This window comes from Sprattus sprattus (assembly GCF_963457725.1).
Source record: "Sprattus sprattus genome assembly, chromosome: 3".
Lineage (NCBI taxonomy): Eukaryota > Metazoa > Chordata > Actinopteri > Clupeiformes > Clupeidae > Sprattus > Sprattus sprattus.
The window spans coordinates 4,729,580-4,752,655 of NC_137922.1; the positions used below are offsets into that span (position 1 = coordinate 4,729,580).

General features: G+C 40.9%; 1 protein-coding gene across 1 annotated transcript in view; it reads right to left on the reverse strand.

Annotated features, from left to right (window-relative positions):
- abcc4 (ATP binding cassette subfamily C member 4 (PEL blood group)) overlaps positions 1–23,076 on the reverse strand; it is a gene marked incomplete at its 5' end in the record, with an annotated part of 44,646 nt that overhangs the window by 5,896 nt on the left and 15,674 nt on the right. Inside the window, 19 exons of the mRNA XM_080836007.1 lie at positions 1,471–1,576; positions 1,682–1,854; positions 3,748–3,993; positions 4,085–4,276; positions 6,283–6,383; positions 7,581–7,691; positions 9,390–9,509; positions 12,313–12,463; positions 14,564–14,639; positions 15,089–15,239; positions 15,771–15,880; positions 15,979–16,016; positions 17,568–17,705; positions 18,147–18,368; positions 18,496–18,592; positions 19,676–19,762; positions 20,972–21,066; positions 21,177–21,368; positions 22,533–22,622. Coding sequence (XP_080692133.1) covers positions 1,471–1,576; positions 1,682–1,854; positions 3,748–3,993; positions 4,085–4,276; positions 6,283–6,383; positions 7,581–7,691; positions 9,390–9,509; positions 12,313–12,463; positions 14,564–14,639; positions 15,089–15,239; positions 15,771–15,880; positions 15,979–16,016; positions 17,568–17,705; positions 18,147–18,368; positions 18,496–18,592; positions 19,676–19,762; positions 20,972–21,066; positions 21,177–21,368; positions 22,533–22,622 — 2,496 coding nt within the window. The remainder of the gene's footprint in view (positions 1–1,470; positions 1,577–1,681; positions 1,855–3,747; positions 3,994–4,084; positions 4,277–6,282; positions 6,384–7,580; positions 7,692–9,389; positions 9,510–12,312; positions 12,464–14,563; positions 14,640–15,088; positions 15,240–15,770; positions 15,881–15,978; positions 16,017–17,567; positions 17,706–18,146; positions 18,369–18,495; positions 18,593–19,675; positions 19,763–20,971; positions 21,067–21,176; positions 21,369–22,532; positions 22,623–23,076) is intronic.

Genomic DNA, 23,076 nt, shown 5'->3' on the forward strand with positions numbered 1-23,076 from the left:
TTTCACACAAAAACATAACTCAATGAATATCAACTGCAAATCAATGTGACTTTTGCTATTGCCTTTCAGATACAGGTTCAGAAATGCACATTTTTACTAAGCAACAAAATATTTGTAATCTACCACGGCGGAGAAAAATTGTGTGTTGCCAAGTTGTCGGCAGCCAATCTTTCAACTGCCGACAAAAACGGCCCGACATTGCTAGTGTGAACCAGGCTATAGCCTACTGTGTGTGTTGTGACCCCCTGAGAGTGACTCAACGAACCCCTGCGGTTCGATAGAACCCAGGTTAAGAACCACTGGTCTATGGTGTCCACTTTATGAAGAAGAAATCCCAATACATGTAGGCTTTGGTTTTGAGGTCATGATTGTGGTTGGAAATTCTTGAGATCTAATAACTAGCCTAGGCCAGTGTGACAGAGCAAACATGTCCTGTGGGGAACCAAAAAGCTTTCTATCTGAAGGGCTTTGACCAGATTCTAGAGGGATTTCAGGTGCACCAGCACAGAAGGTGTCAACTTTCTTCTAGACATGTACAAAAATGTGCCCAACAAATAAAGCCTGGTACCAGAGTCTCATAAGTCTTTGAAAACCTGTCCTTTCTTCCAAGGAAAGCAGTGAAGTTCTTACCAGGCTCTAGCAACAGGGCCTGGGTAAACCAACAGGGCCCTCCTAAATCAATAGGCCCTTGTAAACCAATAGGCCCTAGTAAATCAACAGGGCCCTAGTATTTAGTTTTAGACACAATTTGTCTTAAAGCTTAAATTCTCATCATCAGAATTTGTAATAGTTTTAGTCACTTGTGAAAAATGATATAATGTGAGGATGCTTTCACAGATAATGAAAAAAAAAAAACAAGCTCAGTAAACAAATAACAAACTCAAATCAATATTTGGTGCAACCTCCACTTGTCTTCAAACCAGCACCAATTTGCTGGTACACTTGGTGGTCTGTTTCTTCATGTAATCCCACTGGGTTCACTGCCGGTTCTGGCTGATGTTCTTTAGTGTGTGATCTGCTATGTGGTCTCTTACTGTGTGGACACACTCATTCTTATACTGTGTGGACACACTAATTCTAATACTGTGTAGACACACTAATTCTAATACTGTGTAGACACACTACTTCTAATACTGTGTAGACACACTACTTCTAATACTGTGTAGACACACTCATTCTTATACTGTGTAGACACACTACTTCTAATACTGTGTAGACACACTCATTCTTATACTGTGTGGACACACTAATTCTAATACTGTGTAGACACACTACTTCTAATACTGTGTAGACACACTACCTCTAATACTGTGTGGAGACAATAATGCTAATGCTGTTTGAAACATTTATAATGCCTCAAATGTTTGCACAGTACTGTATATATACATACATATACATTTTGAAGCCAAACCATAACCAATAGTTAATGTCAATGCGAGAAAACCAGGATGTCATAGACTGCCGCCTCACCAGGATGCGGTCGCTGTCAATGATGGTGTTGAGCCTGTGGGCGATGGTGAGCACGGTACACTCTCGGAACTTCTCTCGGATGGTTCTCTGGATCAGTTCATCAGTCCTACAGACGAAAATAACCACGTTCAGTTTAGAGAAGCTCTTAAGAGCAGAAGAACACTATTCACAAACTAGTGGTGACGTCATCAACAACGATTTCAGTTCTCACTTGTGGTCGACGTTTGCAGTGGCCTCGTCGATAATGAGGATGCGGTTCCTACGGAGGATAGCACGTGCCAGACACACCAACTGCCTCTGGCCCAGGCTGAAGTTTGAACCAGACTCAGCCAGCACCGTCTCTAGCCGCCCTGGTAATTCTTCTACCACCGCCTTCAGTTGGACCTGCGTGTAAAAACACCTTAAATCAATTATTACATTTGAGGATCAAAGGGGAAAATGTCTGTATGGTGAACAATGATTGGTCAGGGTCAAACTTGTAGACACAGACTGACAATCCAATTGTTTTGGGGATTCTATGGGACTCATTGGAAATATTATGAATAAAGTAAATCTCCAACCTTTTAGTTGGTAAAAAAAACAACAATATTTTTTATATATGATATTTTATACACACACCTTTTTAGTCTCCTACACATCAATGACTGGGTTTGTATCCACTGCTTGAGTGTAAGTGGGTAGTTGTGGTGTATTTTCTAGTATTCTATCATATTATTATGAAGTGAATGTCCTTTGCACAGCCCATCACATCAGACCAAATTTGATTCAGACAAATACAAAAACAAATTATGTTCTTGATGACCTTTCTTTCTTATAGTGCTTTTGGTGCACCCGTGTAGGTGAATTATTGTGTCTGTGCGTGTGTGTGTGTGATGATGTGGTGCTGTGATGCCACATATTTCTGTATCGATTTAAGGTCAGTTTGACTTTTTTTTTTATCCTGCTCGCATTTAATTTGATGGTCTGACATTAAAGTTGAATCAGGGTTTCTGTGGTCCAATGACATTGTTCCAATCGGTACTCCTTCTGAGCGATTCTGGTTCCCCGGAGTTGGGCAGATAACTGACTTCTAATAAGAGCAGGGGTCAATGTCAGGAGGAGTGTCGTATTTTTATCTTCTTTATTACTGTACTGTTGAATAATGTGTATGGCTGGTACTGGAACATGGACATCTCAACAAATAGAGATAGCTCTTTATAACTTATGAAGAGGCTGCCAGACTCAGAAAAGGCCCCTTTTCAGAGACATCCTATGGCAGACAGGCCTTTTCTTATAAACCCAAGTGAGCAGATAGCATTTCCGAGAAATTATGAGGCAGACAGGCCTGTTATTATAACCCCAATTGCAAAGACACCTTTTATGATAAATCACGTGGCAAACATGCCTCCTCTGCATAGACTACCTAGATGCTTCAGGGACAAAGGGGGGTCAGGGCAAGGTGACAGACGCCTCTGCAAAAGCCACAAGGCAGACAATGTGAAGAACTGTGTCTGAAAGCCTCCGAGATACCTGGTATCACAGGAAGCTGTACACCATGTATCTCAAGGTGGTTAATTCTGTTGACAGAGGCAAAGCAAACTGGTTGATAGGCAACATTGTTAAGATAGTTGGACCGATTGTTCTCCATCTCGGTGCGGTCAGGTCCAATGACGCAAGTAAGGTACCTGTTGTTTTCCATCTCTAGGTGCGGTCGAGTCCAATGACGCAAATAAGACGCAAATGAAACCAGAGCAAAGAGTGATTTGATATAAAAGTGGGCACGGGGACTTGTTGGTTAGATTATCTACTTGATCGCTTTAGCTTATGACTAGAGTTTTTGAGATGCTCCATGGACCAGCTCAGCAGTAGTTATCTCCTCTGAAATAAACCGTTCAGTATACTCATACCTATTTGCCTTCAGAAGTTTCTTGAGAACTCTTAGAATAAGACACGACAGGAGCTAAGGGTTTCAGTCCTGCATGACTTATCAATGGGGGCATTGGGTTAGTCTGACGTGAGTTGGATCTAATATTCAGAATGATAGTTTAGACCTTAGAGGTTAGTTAAGACCGGTTTGATTTATTGTCTAAAATTATTTGATACTTTTACTTTTACTTTGGTATTTACGTTTTTTCCCCGCAATTCAAATCACAAAATGTAATAATTCTAACATCAGTTATACTAATATTATAGTAATATAAATAGTTCAAATGTATAATATCAGTTGTATAAATGACACTCCACTCATATAAGTCCTCTGTGTATGCTGGTGCGTGTATTCTCATATAGTGAGTGTACCTCCTCAAGAGCATTCCACAGGTCTTGGTCCGAATGTTCATTGAAAGGGTCGAGGTTCTTTCTCATGGTTCCAGTGAAGAGCACCGGGTCCTGAGGAATAATGGACATCTTCTGCCTCAGGTCATGCAGGCCTAACTCAGAGATCTCTAAAGAATCCACCAGGATCTTCCCCTTGGGTTCTGCCAGCCGGAAGAGTGCAGATATTAAAGAGCTCTTTCCTGCACCCGTCCTCCCAACGATTCCCACCTGCACAGAATAAGGCAAGTTATATATCTGTATTCCAGAATATATCTTCAAAATCAGATCAATGCACTCATGACTGATGCGAGGTCATTACCTTTTCTTTTGGCCTGAAGGTAGCCGTCATGTTCTTCAGAACAATGGGTCCATCAGGGTAGTAGGAGAAGTTGACCTGGTCAAATGTGATTTGCCCTTTGGACGGCCAGGAAGGGGGCGGGCGCTTTTTGGTTTCCCATGGTGCTTCATTCTCCAGTTCAGTGTACTCCACAACCCTCTCCACTGAGGTCATCTGATCTCCAAAAACACAGCAAATATGAGCACATACAGAGATCAACATAAAACACATGTACATAGACATGCATTAACACAGCAACTATGAGCACATACAGAGATCAACATAAAACACATGTACATAAACATGCATTAACACAGTACATATGAGCACAGAGAGATCAACATAAAAACACATGTACATAAACATGCATTAACACAGTACATATGAGCACATAGAGATCAACATAAAACACATGTACATAAACATGCATTAACACAGCAACTATGAGCACAGAGAGATCAACATAAAACACATGTACATAAACATGCATTAACACAGTACATATGAGCACAGAGAGATCAACATAAAACACATGTACATAAACATGCATTAACACAGTACATATGAGCACATAGAGATCAACATAAAACACATGTACATAAACATGCATTAACACAGTACATATGAGCACATACAGAGATCAACATAAACACATGTACATAAACATGCATTAACACAGTACATATGAGCACAGAGAGATCAACATAAAACACATGTACATAAACATGCATTAACACAGTACATATGAGCACATAGAGATCAACATAAAACACATGTACATAAACATGCATTAACACAGTACATATGAGCACATACAGAGATCAACATAAACACATGTACATAAACATGCATAAACACAAACACAGATGAGAACCATACTAATAGCTACATCTCTCAAGTTCTTGTTCTGTTCAGCAATGACATATGTCATTTTTCCATACGAATGGCGAAGCCAAGTGCGACTTCACTTAGATTAGCTCATTGACTAAGCAAAGTCTACATATAAAGAAACATCATGTGACAAATGTACCTTAAAATAACAGCCTCAAAATAATTTTGGTGGAGAATGCTAGCTATAGCTTATGTCCTCGCCTCTGTATGGCCATTATGGCAGAGGCGACCAAGAAACCAAGGAGGACATCAGAGAAAACGAGGAAGTAAACAGATAGAGAAACTGAGGAAGAGGCCAAACAAGAGTCAGTCTCGGAAAGGCTTTTACTTGTTGACGAGAGATAAACTTGTCAGATGCCGATCTGACCTTCTTTCTGTTGGACTAGTCAGTAATAACTTATTACCGGTCTTGCCATGTCTTGTGCTGCGCTTGCTTTGATGTTTGGCTGTGTTAGGAAAGTTGTCGACTCGCTAGTTTTTCATCGTAAACATCCCTGCCAATGTTATTTTTGAAAGAATGTGAAGTAGGCTGTAGCCTTATCTGTGTCAACCCTGTCTCAAAAAGATTTGTAGTATTTCTAGATGCCCAGTCGACCTCAGTCCCGTCTCAGTCTAGAAATCAAATAAATGAATCTCACGGCAAGAAGTTTGATCAGTCTTCGTCAATCTCATGCTAAAAAAGCCTTGGAATTTTGCTACCTTAAAAACCTAACCTAGCCTCAGCTAGCATTTTATGAGTTTATAAATACTTCACGTTCAAACACTAAGAAAACAATGTATATAGACTAAAATGTGTCATTCTTCTTTTGTTATTTTTCTGCTTATGTTAGCATTTATCTCTGATGTCAGAATGAATAAAACTATGCAGCTATATTTGTAAAATATTGTGTAATATATACCTTATAACTCTGCTTTAGCCGCTATCCTTGCCGGTTCTATATCCTTCAGCTTGTCAACAAATACACAATGTACCACTGTCCATTAGGGGGTTTAAATGATTGCTGAGCTAATCACAAAAGAGATAGTATCTTTGACGTCATTGGGCAAGGTTGGAGGCAGGCCAGCGTGGTTTGTCCCTGCTCAGAAGCGAGACCAAAGTGAGCGTGGCGCAGTTTGACGCCATTCAACTGAGCGTGGCGCAGTTTGGCGCCATTCAACTTCGAATGGAAAACAAATTAGCTTGGCATAGCCCCGACTCTGTGCAGCCAAAAGTCCCAATGGAAAAACCCCAACAGTTCTATAACACCAAGGCACTAGGGATTAGGGTCTGAAACCCCAGACCTTCTCACCATGTTCTCCACTTCTGCGCTCTGCCGGACGCCCCACTGGAACATGCCCATCAGTGTGACCGCATAGGAGAGAGCCAAGCCCACAGACCCAGCCTCCGTATCTGTCAAGAACAGGGCCCAAAATGTATTCTTAAAACCACATTGACATTGATGTTCATCTCCTACGTCTACTCTGGTTAACAAAAGGAAATCTTCAGCTATCACACAAATTCAAGTCATTGAGGTGTCCAATTTGAATTGTGCTCTTCTTTATCGTGTTAACTTCTTGTGAACAATATTGTGAGCCTGCAAAACACACTGCTGGTTAAATGTCAAATTCTATTGAGCTACCAAATGAACTACAAGGCAGCAAAAATAATTTGGAATACATACATAACTAACAATATATTTATCTTACAAAATATTGAACATGCATAATATTGATACAAATAACCAATATTTACAAAACTGTTACAATATTGTTGTCAGACTGTCGTCTACCATCGACAGAAGAGTGGTGGTCAGTGATGGTTTAAAAATAGCATTACAGAGGGCTTCATAATTAAAAACCTTTATTTGTAATACAAAAACGAGTAAACAGTTTTAGTAAACATGAATTTAGGAAGTAATTTAGTAGACAGTTTCAAATAACTGTTCATTCATTTATATGAAGTAATGCTGAATCATGCTGTGATGGAAATGTTTGAATGCTTTCGGTTCACACAAAACTCATGCGCATATCGAAGTTAGAGAATGTGTTTTTCTTCCCTGCAGATTTCGCAGATAAGAGATAAGGTGGTTAGGATCGCTAGGACCCAGGTGTTTAACTAACAATTCCCCTTATCTGGATCAAAAGCCACCCCCCTCTGGGATCTACACAAAACAAGCTTTATTCTTTTCCTTGAGACAGGCACCGTCTTGTACCAGAAGGGCCCCACACCCACAATTGTAATTTTCCACTGAAAATGATTCATGCTATCACTGAATAGAATAAACACTGAGAGTTTGTGGTTCAGGGACTCAGTCCTCAAGAACGAGCTGACACCCTGCTTGCAAGAACAATAAATATTAGGAAATGCTTTGCTGCTGTGTGCTCTGGTCTTCTGTCAGATAGAAGTGAGATGGAATAAGATAATTTACATGAGAGGGAGCAATATGCTATTTAGGACCACTTGATAGTATGCTGGATGAACAATGGACCAATGAATTTAGGATTATTCAGAAATGAGAATCAGAAACGTAATGAAATATATTGGGAGGGAAAAATAGTGATTTCCTTATGGTGCATGGTACCACAGTGATGTGACAATTTGACTTACTGTTTTGGATCAATAAGCACCCAAACGCAGTGATTGTGACAAATATGGCGCAGATGCCGTCCAGTCTCACAGCAAACCAGCGTGAGGTGGTCAGGAACAGGAACCAGGCCCCTGGAAGCGGGAACAGATACACAGTTTACTGAATATTCTCACAAAACTGTTCACTCAAAAGCACTCATACTGATGAACAGATGAACACATGAACACTCATACTGATGAACACATGAACACTCATACTAATGAACACTCATACTGATGAACACATGAACACTCATACTGATGAACACATGAACACTCATACTGATGAACACTCAGACAGATGAACACATGAACACTCATACTAATGAACACATGAACACTCAGACAGATGAACACATGAACACTCATACTGATGAACACTCGTACTGATGAACACTCATACTGATGAACACATGAACACTCATACTGATGAACACTCGTACTGATGAACACATGAACACTAGTACTGATGAACACATGAACACTAGTACTGATGAACAGATGAACACTAGTACTGATGAACACTCAGACAGATGAACACTCGTACTGATGAACACATGAACACTCGTACTGATGAACACATGAACACTAGTACTGATGAACACATGAACACTAGTACTGATGAACACATCAACACTAGTACTGATGAACACTCGTACTGATGAACACATGAACACTAGTACTGATGAACAGATGAACACTAGTACTGATGAACACTCGTACTGATGAACACTCGTACTGATGAACACATGAACACTAGTACTGATGAACACATGAACACTCGTACTGATGAACACATGAACACTAGTACTGATGAACACATGAACACTAGTACTGATGAACACTCGTACTGATGAACACATGAACACTCGTACTGATGAACACATGAACACATGAACACTCATAGTGATGAACACATGAACACTCGTACTGATGAACACATGAACACTCATACTGATGAACACATGAACACATGAACACTCATAGTGATGAACACATGAACACTCGTACTGATGAACACATGAACACATGAACACTCATAGTGATGAACATTCATACTGATGAACACTCATACTGATGAACACATGAACACTCATACTGATGAACACATGAACACTCATACTGATGACAGATAAACTCATACTGATGAACACATGAACACTCATACTGATGAACATTCGTACTGATGAACACATGAACACTCATACTGATGAACACCCATACTGATGAACACATGAACATTCGTACTGATGAACACATGAACACTCGTACTGATGAACACTCATACTGATGAACACATGAACACTCATACTGATGAACACATGAAAACTCATACTGATGACAGATAAACTCATACTGATGAACACATGAACACTCATACTGATGACAGATAAACTCATACAGATGAACACATGAACACCCATACTGATGAACACATGAACATTCGTACTGATGAACACATGAACACTCGTACTGATGAACACTCATACTGATGAACACATGAACACTCATACTGATGAACACATGAACACTCATACTGATGAACATTCGTACTGATGAACACATGAACACCCATACTGATGAACACATGAACATTCGTACTGATGAACACATGAACACTCGTACTGATGAACACTCATACTGATGAACACATGAACACTCGTACTGATGAACACATGAACACATGAACACTCGTACTGATGAACACATGAACACTCATACTGATGAACACATGAACACTCGTTCTGATGAACACATGAACACTCGTACTGATGAACACATCAACATCACCTGAGTGTAGATCCTGATGGGCATCGAATGCCAGCTGAAAGCGCTCCTCAGCTTTAAAGGCACGGATGGTCCAAAGCCCCTGCAGTGATGATGACAGGTGTGAGAAGACAGGACTCCGGGCTGCAGAGAACACACACATGTACATCCTCTGGCTCATACACACACGAATGAACATTCATGAAAATGAACACACACATATACATGCTCTGGCTCATACACACACAAATGAACATGAACTGAAACGAACACAAAAACAGTGCCTTGCAAAAAGTATTCAACATCCCTGAAAGTTATCACCATTTATGGATATTTATGCTTCATTGTATACTAAATATATATATATCTTATAATATAAACATATATACATCTAAATATATATATGTATACATCTTAAAATTGGATATCTTTTTTATCTAAATATATACATCTTATAATCCAGATAATAGTTGATGACATTCAGGGGGCTGAATACCTTTGCAAGGCACTGTTCGATGAGTCTTGTATTCTGGTTTTTTGATATTTCACCCAAACAGCGAATCAAATTACGACACTCTTCTGTGCTCCTGAAGTCAATGTTGTTTTGAACGCACACACTGCTTTTTTGGAACATTTGAGGACTGTGAGGAGCCATTTGCTGAATTAGGCAAAAAAGGAACTAAATTAAAATCACACACTTAACCTTTAAAGGTGCAATATCCAACAATTATGCTTCAGGATTAGGGTTAGGATAAGCAGTTTAACCTTAAAATAACAGCTTAAAAAAAATTGGGGCGCTACAATGACTTTTAATATGGAGAATTGCGTCCGTGCCAATGGCATAGCAGGGTCGGTAGGCATATAACTGCGTTCTGTAGTTTTGCCTGCCGCAGCCCGCCGACCTGACTTTGATTACCTTCTGCCGATCTAGTAAGTAGCTTATTTGCCGTCTTGCTTAGTCTTGTGTTGCACTTGATTGATGTTTGACTGTGTAAGGACAGTCGTTGAGTAACTAGTTTGTCATAATGTCAAAGTCAGCACATTTCAAGAGATTTCGTTAGTTTTAGCTGCTAACATACCTTTAGCGAATAGCTATTAATCCTTAATGCACCTTTAATGACCAAATGAGCCTAATGACCATAGGAACAAATGACCCATCCTAAGTGCTAAATGGGTAAATGGGGAAGGAAATCCACTAGGGGTGTTAAAAATAACCGATACGTATCGATATCCGTTTTTAGCGTGTAAGATACGACTACATCGATGCGTGAAGTCCCGTATCAGTTTTAAAATTTCATGAACCGGTCTCTGCCCGATTTAAAAGTTATGAATCGGTTCACAAGCGTTTGTCCCTCTCGACAGTCTCAACACTCGCTGGCCTGTTGCATTTGATCTCAGTCAGAACAATGACAACCTATCATTGGTTTATGCTATGCGGGCTGTGGCCAATCAGGCTGTATTAACATTAAGAGTATTAACACCAAGACCTGGAGAGAATGACAGATTACAAATCTCATTCAGTTGAATGGCCAATGCTATGCTAGCTACGCTATTCATTTTCAATGGCCAATGCTATGCAAGCTACTTCAGCCAAGGAAGATACATAGTTGTTGATTGCGTGTTTCTACAGACATCCTCGGATTTAAATAATTATAAAATATCCCTAATCAGACGATTCACCCTCATCAGTTGCGTTTGTCCTCTGAAAAAAGCACTTAAGGCTAGTCTGCTTGGCCATGTTGGATCCTTCTCACTCAGTTTGCTCCTTGTTTATAACCGACGGTTTGCGCTTTATTTTAAATGCAGCATACGTGTTGTTAAATAACAGCAGTGCATGTTGCTTTATAGCCCTAAATATTAGGGTTATTCTCAAATTCCCATTGTGTTTGGGGGACATTATAATTTTTTTTCCGCACAACAGAAACGCTGCTGGTTTACCGGTGCTTGCTTTGAAATGATTTTGATCAGTCTCTGAAGTTGCTTTCGCGTTGCCTGTGGAGTGTGCACACGTTGCAATAGCATGCCCTTAAAAAAGAGCTTGCAGGGGTTTCTGTATGCAAGTTCAGGTGCATGAGAAAGCGCGTTCAATTTAGAACACATTTCCAAGCGTTCATGAATCCAGCGGATATCTTTTCTGAGGTTTGTATGAAGATATTTATTAACAAGAGCAATCCGAGATTTCTGACCTCCAGCAAGGGTTGACGTTGATAGTAAAGCAAGATCTAAAACGTTCATCTGAACAATAGCCCAAAGTCTACATTCATTGTGAATTTCATTAAAATCCGGTCATTGGTTTTCGAGAAATGTCACTTTAGGTGTGAAAACAAAGATCTGGATCCAGAATCCGGATCCAGATCATCCTGATTTTAATGGGGATGTCCCAAGACCAAGATCCACCTCTTGTGAAAATTTCAGAAAGATCCGCCCAGTAGTTTCTGAGACATCTTGTCCACAGACAGACAAACAGACGGACAAATAAATAAATGAACGGACCCGATCGCATAACCTCCTTGCTGGAGGTAATAAGACACTAAAGATACTGTTCGAGAATGAGGTCCATTGTTTCCTCACAACTTAGTGTTTTCAATAATTGAACTGAATCGAATTGAATCGAATCGTACTGAATAGTTTTTTATCAACGTGCATCTTTTCTTGTATCGTATCGTTCCCATGTATCGAGATACGAATCTAATCGTTTTTGTCATGAGAGATTTACACCCCTAAAATCCACACATACACTCTAAATCAATCACACACACACCTTTACAAATCATATAATCTGAATAAAATCATGTAAACAGTTCCTTCACATGCATATCAACGTAGATAAACACATGTCAATAAACAATAACTTGCTAGGGACAAGTACACTTCTTAACAGACATAAAGGTAGAACTCACTGGTAGACTAAAGTACACTTCTTAACAGACATAAAGGTGTAACTCACTGGTAGACTCAAGTCGTTTCACATCTCTGGAGGTCTGAAGGAAGTAGCGGCGGAGAAATATGAATGCAATCAGCAGAGGGATCACAGGGATGAGGATCCAGGGAATCACTGAGGCCGCAACTGCAATCACTCCAATAATTTGCAAAAAGACCTGGCAAAGGACGACAGGCAGAGAGGAGTAGAGTTATCCCTACTAGAGAAGCAAAAGTGCAGGCTACCCATAGTTAGGAATGACTTTGATTCTTTTTTAAGGTCAGTGTACTTAACTACAAATTCATCCGTGTGGATTTTTGATTAACTGTATGATGTGTGCACTCGGGATGCCGTGGCCAATGGTTCGGTATGTATAACGTTTTTTGGGGGGCATGGCAACAGAACGGTTTTGACTCTATTCTGCCTCTAGACGTTCTCTACAGTGAGGTAGCTTCTGGAGCTTTTTCAACTGCTCTGGAGGTCCAACTATCAGTGAAGAGATCTAGGGGGTCTGAGTCAATTTCTTTTCAATTTCTCTGTGTGATGTTTCATAGAGCATTACTACTGAAATTTAAATTTTTCAGCTGACATAATTCCGAGTCAGTAACCACCAAATATTGCTGTAAATCTTTTGTTATAAATACTGCTTTATTACCTCCGCTCAAGTGGTTTGTTAGTCTGTCTGTCTATAAGCAGAATTATGCAAAAACTACTGGCTCAAGTTGCATGAAAGGTATAGCATGGGCCACGAAATAACGAATTTTACTTCACTTAAGCGCAATTTATGGTCGTCCGTTTTCGGAGACAAGGAGACACAGAGAGCCCTCTCAGACGTTGCAAACCCTCTCCGTACAACTCTCCGTGGCCTGAAGTATCTTTTTTTAACTATCCGACTCTGTCAATCCTTCAATACATAGCTGTTTACCTTGTGGGTAGTAGTATGCCAGTCAAACAAACCACTTTAATGTACATATACGACCATCTACGGAGATTGGTCTGCTGGCCATTTATCATTTTTTTTACATGCTTTACAACACCCACAACCATCGGAGAACCATAAATGAAAACGAGTCCCTCGACTCCGGCAACTGCGTGACCACGGAGTAACGGACTTGTAGAAGTATATTTCGGCCTTTACGCTAACATTGCAAGATGAGTTATTTGGCTTTGCCCTTCTAATTTCGTTTTTTTTCTCTTTTAATTTTTCATCTATCACAAATTGTTGTTTGAAGACAACAGTGAGAGATTGTTGTTTTTTTTCGCAAATGAGTGGAATCTCTATGCTCCACCTGTGATAGGGTCGAGTGATGGTAAAGTAAATGAGACATCATGATAGAACGGTTTCCACTCGAGGAGCCAACCGTGACAAAGCAAGCAAAGCAGACTCTACTTTGTTTGTTTACAGTCTTCTTATCCTTGTCATCGTATTAAACGCTGAATACAAAATGTTCCAACACAGCAGATTTAAAAGACGTGGTGCCACTCCAAAGTTGCTTCCCTCTGTCTAACTAGCATTTGCCATTGTCAAGTTGGAACTGAGATCATTTCGTTTTTTGTTTCCCCTTCTTCTGCATACAGAGCAACGATAGGCTCTAGTCTAGGGAAATTCTACCAGGCTCCAGAGATGCACTGAATCTGAATGAGCTTTGGATGTACAACTTGCATGTTCTATGGTAACATTCTATTTCATGAACATTTTTCATGAACATCTGTTCATTCATAGAACAGAGTGCCTAACATTCTATGTTAGGCACTCTGAAATTCCTGTGGATGAAAAGTGCGTTAAAAATACAATGAATTATTATTATTATGTAGTCAGCAGTGCAGCGAGCAGATTTTGAAAATGAAAGGAAATTGAAAGGCGTAGTTTTGGAATGTAAACCTTTGTAAAAGCATGGTGATAGCTGTCTAACTAGCATTCGCCATTGTCAAGTTGGAACTGAGATCATTTAGTTTTTAGTTTCCCCTCTCTTCTTCTGCATACAGAGCAACGATAGGCTCTAGGGAAATTCTACCAGGCTCCAGAGATGCACTGAATCTGAATGAGCTCTGGATGTACAACTTGCATGTAGTCCGCAGCGCAGCAAGCAGATTTTGAAAATAAAAGGAAATTGAAAGGCGTAGTTTTGGAAATGTTAACCTTTGTAAAAGCATGGTGATAGCAAATCATCACCTGCAATGTAATCAAATGTGCCTACAATATGTTTCAGTAGAAGAATTTACACTATTCCAAGCATTTTCATTTATGAGGACAAACACACAAAACACTGCAGGTCACCTGAATGAAGTCTACGAAAGTCCATGGTAGCATCGAATCCAGTTGGCCAATATCTTTGGAGAATCGATTCAAGACTCTACCTGTAAAACCGAAAAAAAAGCATTAACTTCAATAAGCAAAGAAAAGAGCGACTCACTGAGAAGATTGTTTAGTAAGTCAGTTGTCCTTTTATAGTGTCTACTTGTACAGACCTGGATAGTTAAACAGACTATTGATGAGTTCATACCCCAATTCCAGGAAAAGCAAACATACTTCTGCCACAGTTGTACATTTAAATAATTTGTTTTACGCTCATTGATCTAGCAATATTTCTTCAGCCCTGCAGTTAATACTCGGAAGCATCCTATACATGGGAATGCATTTTTTTTACCTGGTTGAATATGCACAGTAACTCTGCTAGTATAGTGAGAACAGGTCTCTGTTTAGCATCTAATGCTTTATGTCACTAATGATCATTTCTGCTCCTTATGGAAGAATAGAAAACAATGTTGATGTATATTTCTGGCAAATACATGTCATGCACACTTACCAATTGGGTTGACATCAAAGAAGCGAACCGGTGTGCGCAGAATACAGTTGAACATGCGATTATGTAGTGTCTGAGCTGCACGCACCAACACGTTGAACATGATCAGACTCCTCATGAAACCAAACAATAGTGTAGCACCCGTCAGACCTGGAAACACATTTACAGGGACAAAGGAAACCTTCATATCCACTTATTAAAAAACAACACTGAACCCTTCCACAATACAAACACATACAGTATAATCTGTGTAAAATCTACATTAAACTACATTCAACTTCAAAAGGGAAGCACAAATCTTTGGGACTTTGTGTATTTTAATTCTTATCTGTATTGAAAAAGAGCCATACGTCATAGAGGCAAGATGTGTCAGACATGGTTTGTTTGGGTACATTTCAAGACATGAAGAGTGTAACATACAACAAAACATCATCAGTAACATTTATACTGTAAGGCAAAATTCACTCTGAGAACGATGATGTATGGTAACTGTTCCATAGTTTAGCTGGGCAATACTATATGGTTACGTAGATTAGTTTCATGTGGAAACAAATATTTGTTTTGTATTCCACAATATATGCTGTAAATAAATCCTCCTTGCAAGAGAGTGGCTTCTATGTGTGTGTGGTGTGTATGTGAGAGGGGGGGGGGGAGAGAATGAGAAAAGAACATGAAGGTCACCTGCATAAATGCTCAGATAAAAGGTTATATCCAGTTCTTGTGTTGAGTTGAGGTGAGAGATGCTACCATTAATGGCCTCAGCAACGTTGAGCTCTGCCTGCTTGGCAGCCCTGTCAATTAGAAGACAAAAATGGCAAGCAAAAACAGGAAATTATATTATATTCTGGGGCCATTGACATTATCTTTGTTATGTCCGAATTTTTCTTACCAGTACGCTAGCCACCAGTCCTGAAGAATATATGATACCTTCAAAGAGAAAAAAGTAATGATTGTCAATACTTTACAGCTACACCAAAACATCCATCCAGTCTACAGTTGGATAAGATATTCTAATACATATTACCATATGAACAAACATTACGGCTACCAGTATTTGAAAGATGGCAATAACTATTAATTTCATTGATATTTTCCCCAGTGAGTGTTAGGCTTTTTCCTCATATGATGTTTTTAGTGGTCTAATTTCTCTTTGCCCCGTGTTTTGCAGATGTGTAAGGCCAGAGCTGGTGTTCTACAATCAAAGGAAGTGACTGCCCTACTCATAGAGCACTCGAAGCGCTTCACAGATGAATGCTTCAGACACCTACCCATTCATACACCCGTGCCAGAGGCTACTGTCAAAGTGCTTCACAGATGAATTGATTGATTGATTGATTTATTTAGGCCTCGGAAGACACATTAAGGATTAAGATCCTCATTTTCAATGGTGCCGAGGGTACAGCAGGAGTTAATACATTGGAAAGAAAAAAAGAAAATAAATATAAAATAAATATGCATATAAAATAAATACAGTAAGGTACAATGGTTGGGTCAAGAGTAACAAACATTGCAGGAGAAGGCAGGTGTACATATGACAAGACTAGTGAATTCCCTAAGTGAAATAAATGAGCACAACCTTAGTGATTTTTGGACCTCATTCCAAATGAAGGGTGCCTTAAAACAGAAGGCTGTCTTCCCCAGTTTTGTGTTGGTATGTGGCAGATGTAATGTAAGCAAGCTTTGGGAGCGTGTATTGACGGTGTTATGGTTCCAGCGTATGAGAGAGGTGAATCATTAGCCCAATGATTGTTTTATAAATTAAAATTTTCCAGTGAAAATCCCTTCTTTCAGACAGGGCTGGCCAGCCAACCTTGTTATACAAGGTGCAGTGGTGTGTGCCATAGCGGTCTCCTGTTATAAAACGTAGGGCAGAATGGTACACAGCATCCAGGGTTTTTAGGCTGCTGAGGGATGCATTGCCATAGATTACATCACCATAATCTAAAACTGATAAAAAAATAGACTCAATAATACGTTTTCTCTGCTTCAGACACCTACCCATTCATAAACCCATGCCAGAGAGGCTACTGTCAAAGTTGCCAACCTGCACATCGGGAGCAGTTGGGGGTTCAGTGTATTGCTCAAGGAGTCGAGATCAAACCAGCAACCGTCTGATTGCTAAATGTCTCCCTGTACTTCCTGGGCACTATCGACCCCGTTTAGAGGAGGGGAAAGACATTGTGCCACCAATCCAAGGGAAGACTTTTGACCAATCAAAGAATACCTGGTGGCCAAAAGGTGTGAACAGCTAATCTTCCCCGACAAGCACCCCCATATATACATATAGATATGTACATAACCAGGAGTTTATCAGAGTGTGGGACAGGGCAACAGTTATCAGAGTGCAGGACTCCCGTATTTCACACAGTGGCTTCTATCTAGAGAGTGACTTTAAGCGGGTTGTTGAGCCTGACATCACCCTAAACCATATAATATGGTCTCGTGCGCAAGTAAATGAGTGTGCTTGTTTCTACATACCTGAGCAAGAATATTGAGTAGAATAATGCCAAGCAAAAGCAAGATATTTGCTCCTGCGATCAGATACTTCAAATACAGGCGGATTCCGATTGTACCATCAGAGCGAGATTCTTCTGCCACGGTTTGAACCTGCTCCGCCTGTCAAAAGCAAAGTCATACATCTCAATATACGCATTCACAACCTTTACATATTCTTAACACATTGTGATGCACATGTTTTACTGCCTTTGAAGACACGGTTATATTTGTCAATACTGGTTCAGAACATAACATGTCACTGTCATCATAAGAGTCTGCCTGAAGCCATCTAGCTAGCTAGAACAAGGCACACTAAAGCCATTAAAAAAATAACACACTTCCCTGTTTAAAGTTTGGTCCTGAAATAAACACTCACAGAGATCATATTGACACCAATCCGTCAAATCAAACCGTTTTAATGTCTACGCCTTCCACAATTCAGATGTACGAGATGTGTTGCTTGCCTTCACACACACACACACACACACACACACACACACACACACACACACTCACACACACACACAGAAACAAACCTGAGTGCATTTGTGTGGAGCTTACCGGCAGACTGTCTGATATATCTTGACAAGACTGCATTGAGGAGGTCTGGGAGCGTAACGAGTTCTGAGAGATGGTTCGGCTGCGAGCAGATTTCAGGGTGGAGTCTTGTGAAGTATCCAGTGACGAGGTCACCTCTTCCTCTTCCTCACTCTTAAGCAAGGAAGTGAAGTCTAGGCCTGACTTTTGCAACTCTAAAAAGGTCCCTTTTGCCACCATGTGACCCTGCAGTGGACACAACACACACACCAAAAGTCTTAGTAGTCCACATTGTGTAACTGGTAGGGTGAGACTGAATGTTTTTTATTGGAGAATATGCAGTGATTGAGGAAAATTAATGAAAAGAACACACCTCTTTCAAAACCAGGATCTGATCGGCTGCTTGAAGGTACTGTAGCTGATGGGTGACCAGTATGCGAGGACTTTTCTTTAGTACACCACAGATACACCTGGCAAAAACAGACAAGATGCATGCATAAACAAGCCCCCTACACATCAGCTCCTGTACCTGTATGCATATTTGAAAATAGAAATTGCGCTGGTAGAAGACAACTGCGGCCCATCCACTTCCCCGCTGTGACTGACAGCAGTTCATGGACGTGTGTGTTAGCATGACAGTGTTAGCATGACAGTGTTGCCTTGACAGTGTTAGCATGACAGTGTCAGCATGACAGTGTTGCCATGACAGTGTTGCCATGACAGTGTTGCCTTGACAGTGTTAGCATGACAGTGTTAGCATGACAGTGTTGGCATGACAGTGTTGGCATGACAGTGTTGGCATGACAGTGTTAGCATGACAGTGTTAGCATGACAGTGTTAGCATGACAGTGTTAGCATGACAGTGTTAGCATGACAGTGTTGCCTTGACAGTGTTAGCATTTGAGTGTTAGCATGACAGTGTTAGCATGACAGTCGCAGCCAGCACTTGTCGAGACTACTTCACCAGCTGTGTGTCTCAACTATTGCTGCCTTGATAACCCAGCTGAATATGAAAAATTAGTTTGAATGCGAGTGCGAGTACTCGAATGTTGAAATTACTTAAAATGCTCTCCTGCCCCTACAAATAGCCGTGATAAATTAGTTTAAGTTAGCTAACCTTAATGAATATCAGTGCTTACCTGTTCGGGATGAATATTAGCCAACTCTGCACACCCATCTAAAACTCTATTAAATGCATCAAATAGCGTTTTACTATGTCTAGGATGGTGAAACTATTTAGGTTTTATACAATCTAATCTTATCTCCGTTGATCCAGTTCATTTGTTTGCTTGCATGGCTGCAGTACGCTGTATTTGCCTGCCAATCTGCTTCCTACCTTAATAATGAAACATGAATTCCAACACAAATTGCAGGGTGACTATAAAATGTGGGGCCTTTGTGTGAGTGTTTCGTTTTTTTCTGTTAGAATTAATTTCACCTTTACATAATTTTCTAGCTAATTAGCAAATCACATCATATTTCCTTACATTAGAATTTGAGGCTTGATATAGCATAGATCAGTCCATGACTCTAATGAGATGAACTCAACTTACTGCTCAAACAGGTGTCTCCCGACTTCTGCATCCACTGCACTAAGAGGGTCATCTAGCAAATAAATATCAGCGTCCTGATACACAGTCCTAAAGCACACACACGGAAACACACACAGCACAAACAGGTCAAGTTTAACATTAATCCTGTCCTGATACACAGTCCTACAGCAACACACGGAATCAGACAGCACGAACAAAAACAGGTCAAGTTTGACATCAATCCTGCTGAGCACTACAGGTGTGTTTGGTTCATAGCCTCCCAATCATACATCTTGTGTAGTCTTTTTAATCATATATTAGTGTCTCTCAGTTTCCTAATGGAGAATCAGTGTCTTTGTTTCCAGTTTAAGTAATGAATAAAGCTAGTTTCAGTGCACAGGTCCACAGAATGTGAAGCCATAGGCCTATTTGATTTACTTGCAAAAGACTAAATTTTTCTAGCCACAAAAACTACTAGATTAGATCACAAAAACACATCTAATAAAACAACTAACATCCAATGGAATCAGTCTAGGTAAGGTTTACTAGTTTTTTTTTTTTATACCACCCTCATATTCATACTTGATGATACTTGATGGCCTCGAATGACCAGAGATTAACATCTGAACTAACGTCATCACTTGCCAAAAATCAACCAATTAGTAAATTGGCTCATTTTATGAGCCCAAACTGCACTGCACTGTTATTTGCACTCTCTGACTATGATTATTTTTGGACTTTTGGGGATAAATCTAGGTTTCATTTAGTTTAATGGCGATAGACATTTAAACTCAATATTTTCCAAGGATATGACCAAGTTGCTTGTGCCTTACGTAACTTTTGCATGTCCCCTCAGGTGGTCTTTTAAAGCCATACCAGTTGAGACTGACACAAGCCTTCTGTCCTCCACTGAGGGTAGCCCCCCTGTCCCCAATGATGGTGAGGTCAGTTTGAGGGACCCCTCAGGAGGTCTTCTAAAGCCATACCTAGCGAGACTGACACAAGCCTCCTGTCCCCCACTGAGGGTAGCCCCCCTGTCCTCCTAAAGCCATACCTAGCGAGACTGACACAAGCCTCCTGTCCCCCACTGAGGGTAGCCCCCCTGTCCTCCTAAAGCCATACCTAGCGAGACTGACACAAGCCTCCTGTCCCCCACTGAGGGTAGCCCCCCTGTCCTCCTAAAGCCATACCTAGCGAGACTGACACAAGCCTCCTGTCCTCCACTGAGGGTAGCCCCCCTGTCCTACAAAAGCCATACCTAGTTGAGGAGAGGAGAGGAGATGAGAGGACCCCTCAGGAGGTCTACTAAAGCCATACCTAGCGAGACTGACGCGGGCCTTCTGTCCTCCACTGAGGGTAGCCCCCCTGTCCCCGATGATGGTGAGGTCACCCTGAGGGAGCAGTTCCATGTCCTGAAGGCAGAATACACAGAACAGTTGGGCAATGAGACACCGGACAAGTAATACTCAAGTTATTCACAGCAGCACACTAAGAATAAAAAGTAGAAAACATTCAAATGTACCCTCTTCAAAGCACAGGCTCTCAAGACCCTCTCATACTTCTGCTTCTGCATCTCTTTGCCAAACAAGATGTTGCTCCGGATGGTTCCGGGGAAAACCCAGGGCTGCTGGGATGCATACGTGAGGTCACCATGAACCTTTATCACACCTTTATCTGGCAACAGCTCTCCTAAGATGGCACTGAGTAGAGAGGACTGTGGAAAACACAAAAGACAGAGTTGATTATGAAACCTTTCACTGTGAATGAGAGTAGCCACATATAATTCACTTTAAGCAGTTAAGGGACAGTCAGGCCATAATGTGACAAAAATAAAGAATTCACAAGAGGGCAATAAACTCTTAGCAATGCAAGGCATGTTATTGAGTGACCACACATTTATAGAGCTTTCCCTGGTATTCATATTTGAGTGAATGTTCTGTTTTGCATGCATAATCTGAGTGTCAGGACAGAAATACATTTTTAGAAATGAACTCCACCTTTGTGTTACTCTGGATAGAAGCCTCACCTATAAACAACACCTCCCGCAAGTCAGAACCAAGGAGGAAGTGAGAAACGGCCTCATTCACCGTCTCTGCGGAACCTCGTGGGGAGCAAGTTTCCCTGTACTCCGAACTGCTACTCTAGCACTGGCCTACTCAACAGCAGAATGCTGTGCACCTATTTGGTGCAAATCCACTCATACCACCAAGCTTGACATGGCTCTCAACAACAGCATGCGGATGGTTTCAGGATGTATAAGATCTACACCAACCTCATACCTACCAATCCTCAGCGGAATCCCACCACCAGCAATCCGCCGTGAAGCAGCCTGCCTAAACCTTGCACAGAGAGCTCGACGCAGAGCAAGCCACCTACTCCATCATGACATCAACTCAAACGACCCACCACCACGCCTACCGTCGAGGGAACCAATCTCTGCAAGACTTCGGGGTCTGCTGCATGAGACAAATGGCCAGCCACCTGGGTCCTGGACCATCACACAATGGACCAAACAGTGGGGCTCAGCCAACGACCAAGCTACATGGCTACATCGAAACACCGTCCACAAGGCCTGCAGGACACAACCTCAACAGAAAATCCTGGGTACGGCTCAACAGATGCCGGACAGGACATGGGAGCTTCAGGGCCAACATGCACAGGAGGAACCTTTGTGACTGCCCCTGACTGCCCCTGAGGAGCCCCAGAGCAAACGGCTGATCACATCATAAACGACTGCACCAAGTACCAGTGCCTTGGTCTCCAGGCACTGTCTACCCTGAACAGTGAAGCACTGGCATGGCTAGAGGACACAAGCTTAGTTATTTAACAGTACTGAGATGTATTTTGTGACATACGAATATATATATAACAACTCCACCTTTCCTGCTCCAACTGGTCCGATGACAGCCAGGAGTTGTCCTGGTTTGACCGTGAGGGACACACGCTGTAGCGTCGGGGCATCCAGACTCTGATCAGACACACATGAACAGGAACACACATTTGATTATTTCTTTGACCAATCCAATTCAGTTTTATTGATTAAACAGCGCCATTTACCCAAGGCATGGAACACAAGACATGATCATGTGCTAGAAATGTGAGCCCCGCTTTAAAATACACTTCTTTAATAATAATAATAATAATAATAATAATAATAATAATAATAATAATAATTTCATAAGAGGAACATAACATTCGGGTACAAACACGCATGCTCCTTTGAACACTCCTGTCAGTCAGTGAAGTTCATTGTTTAAGTAAAGGCAGCTAAATTATCAGAAACAAATATTTGGGCATTTTTGTAGAGCACATGCTCTGTGTGTCATCATGCTCTCACAAGAAAGTAGAGACGGCCACAAAGAATGAATTGAGAAAACTCTCAAACAGTGAAAAAACCACAACATCCATCACATCTCCAATGA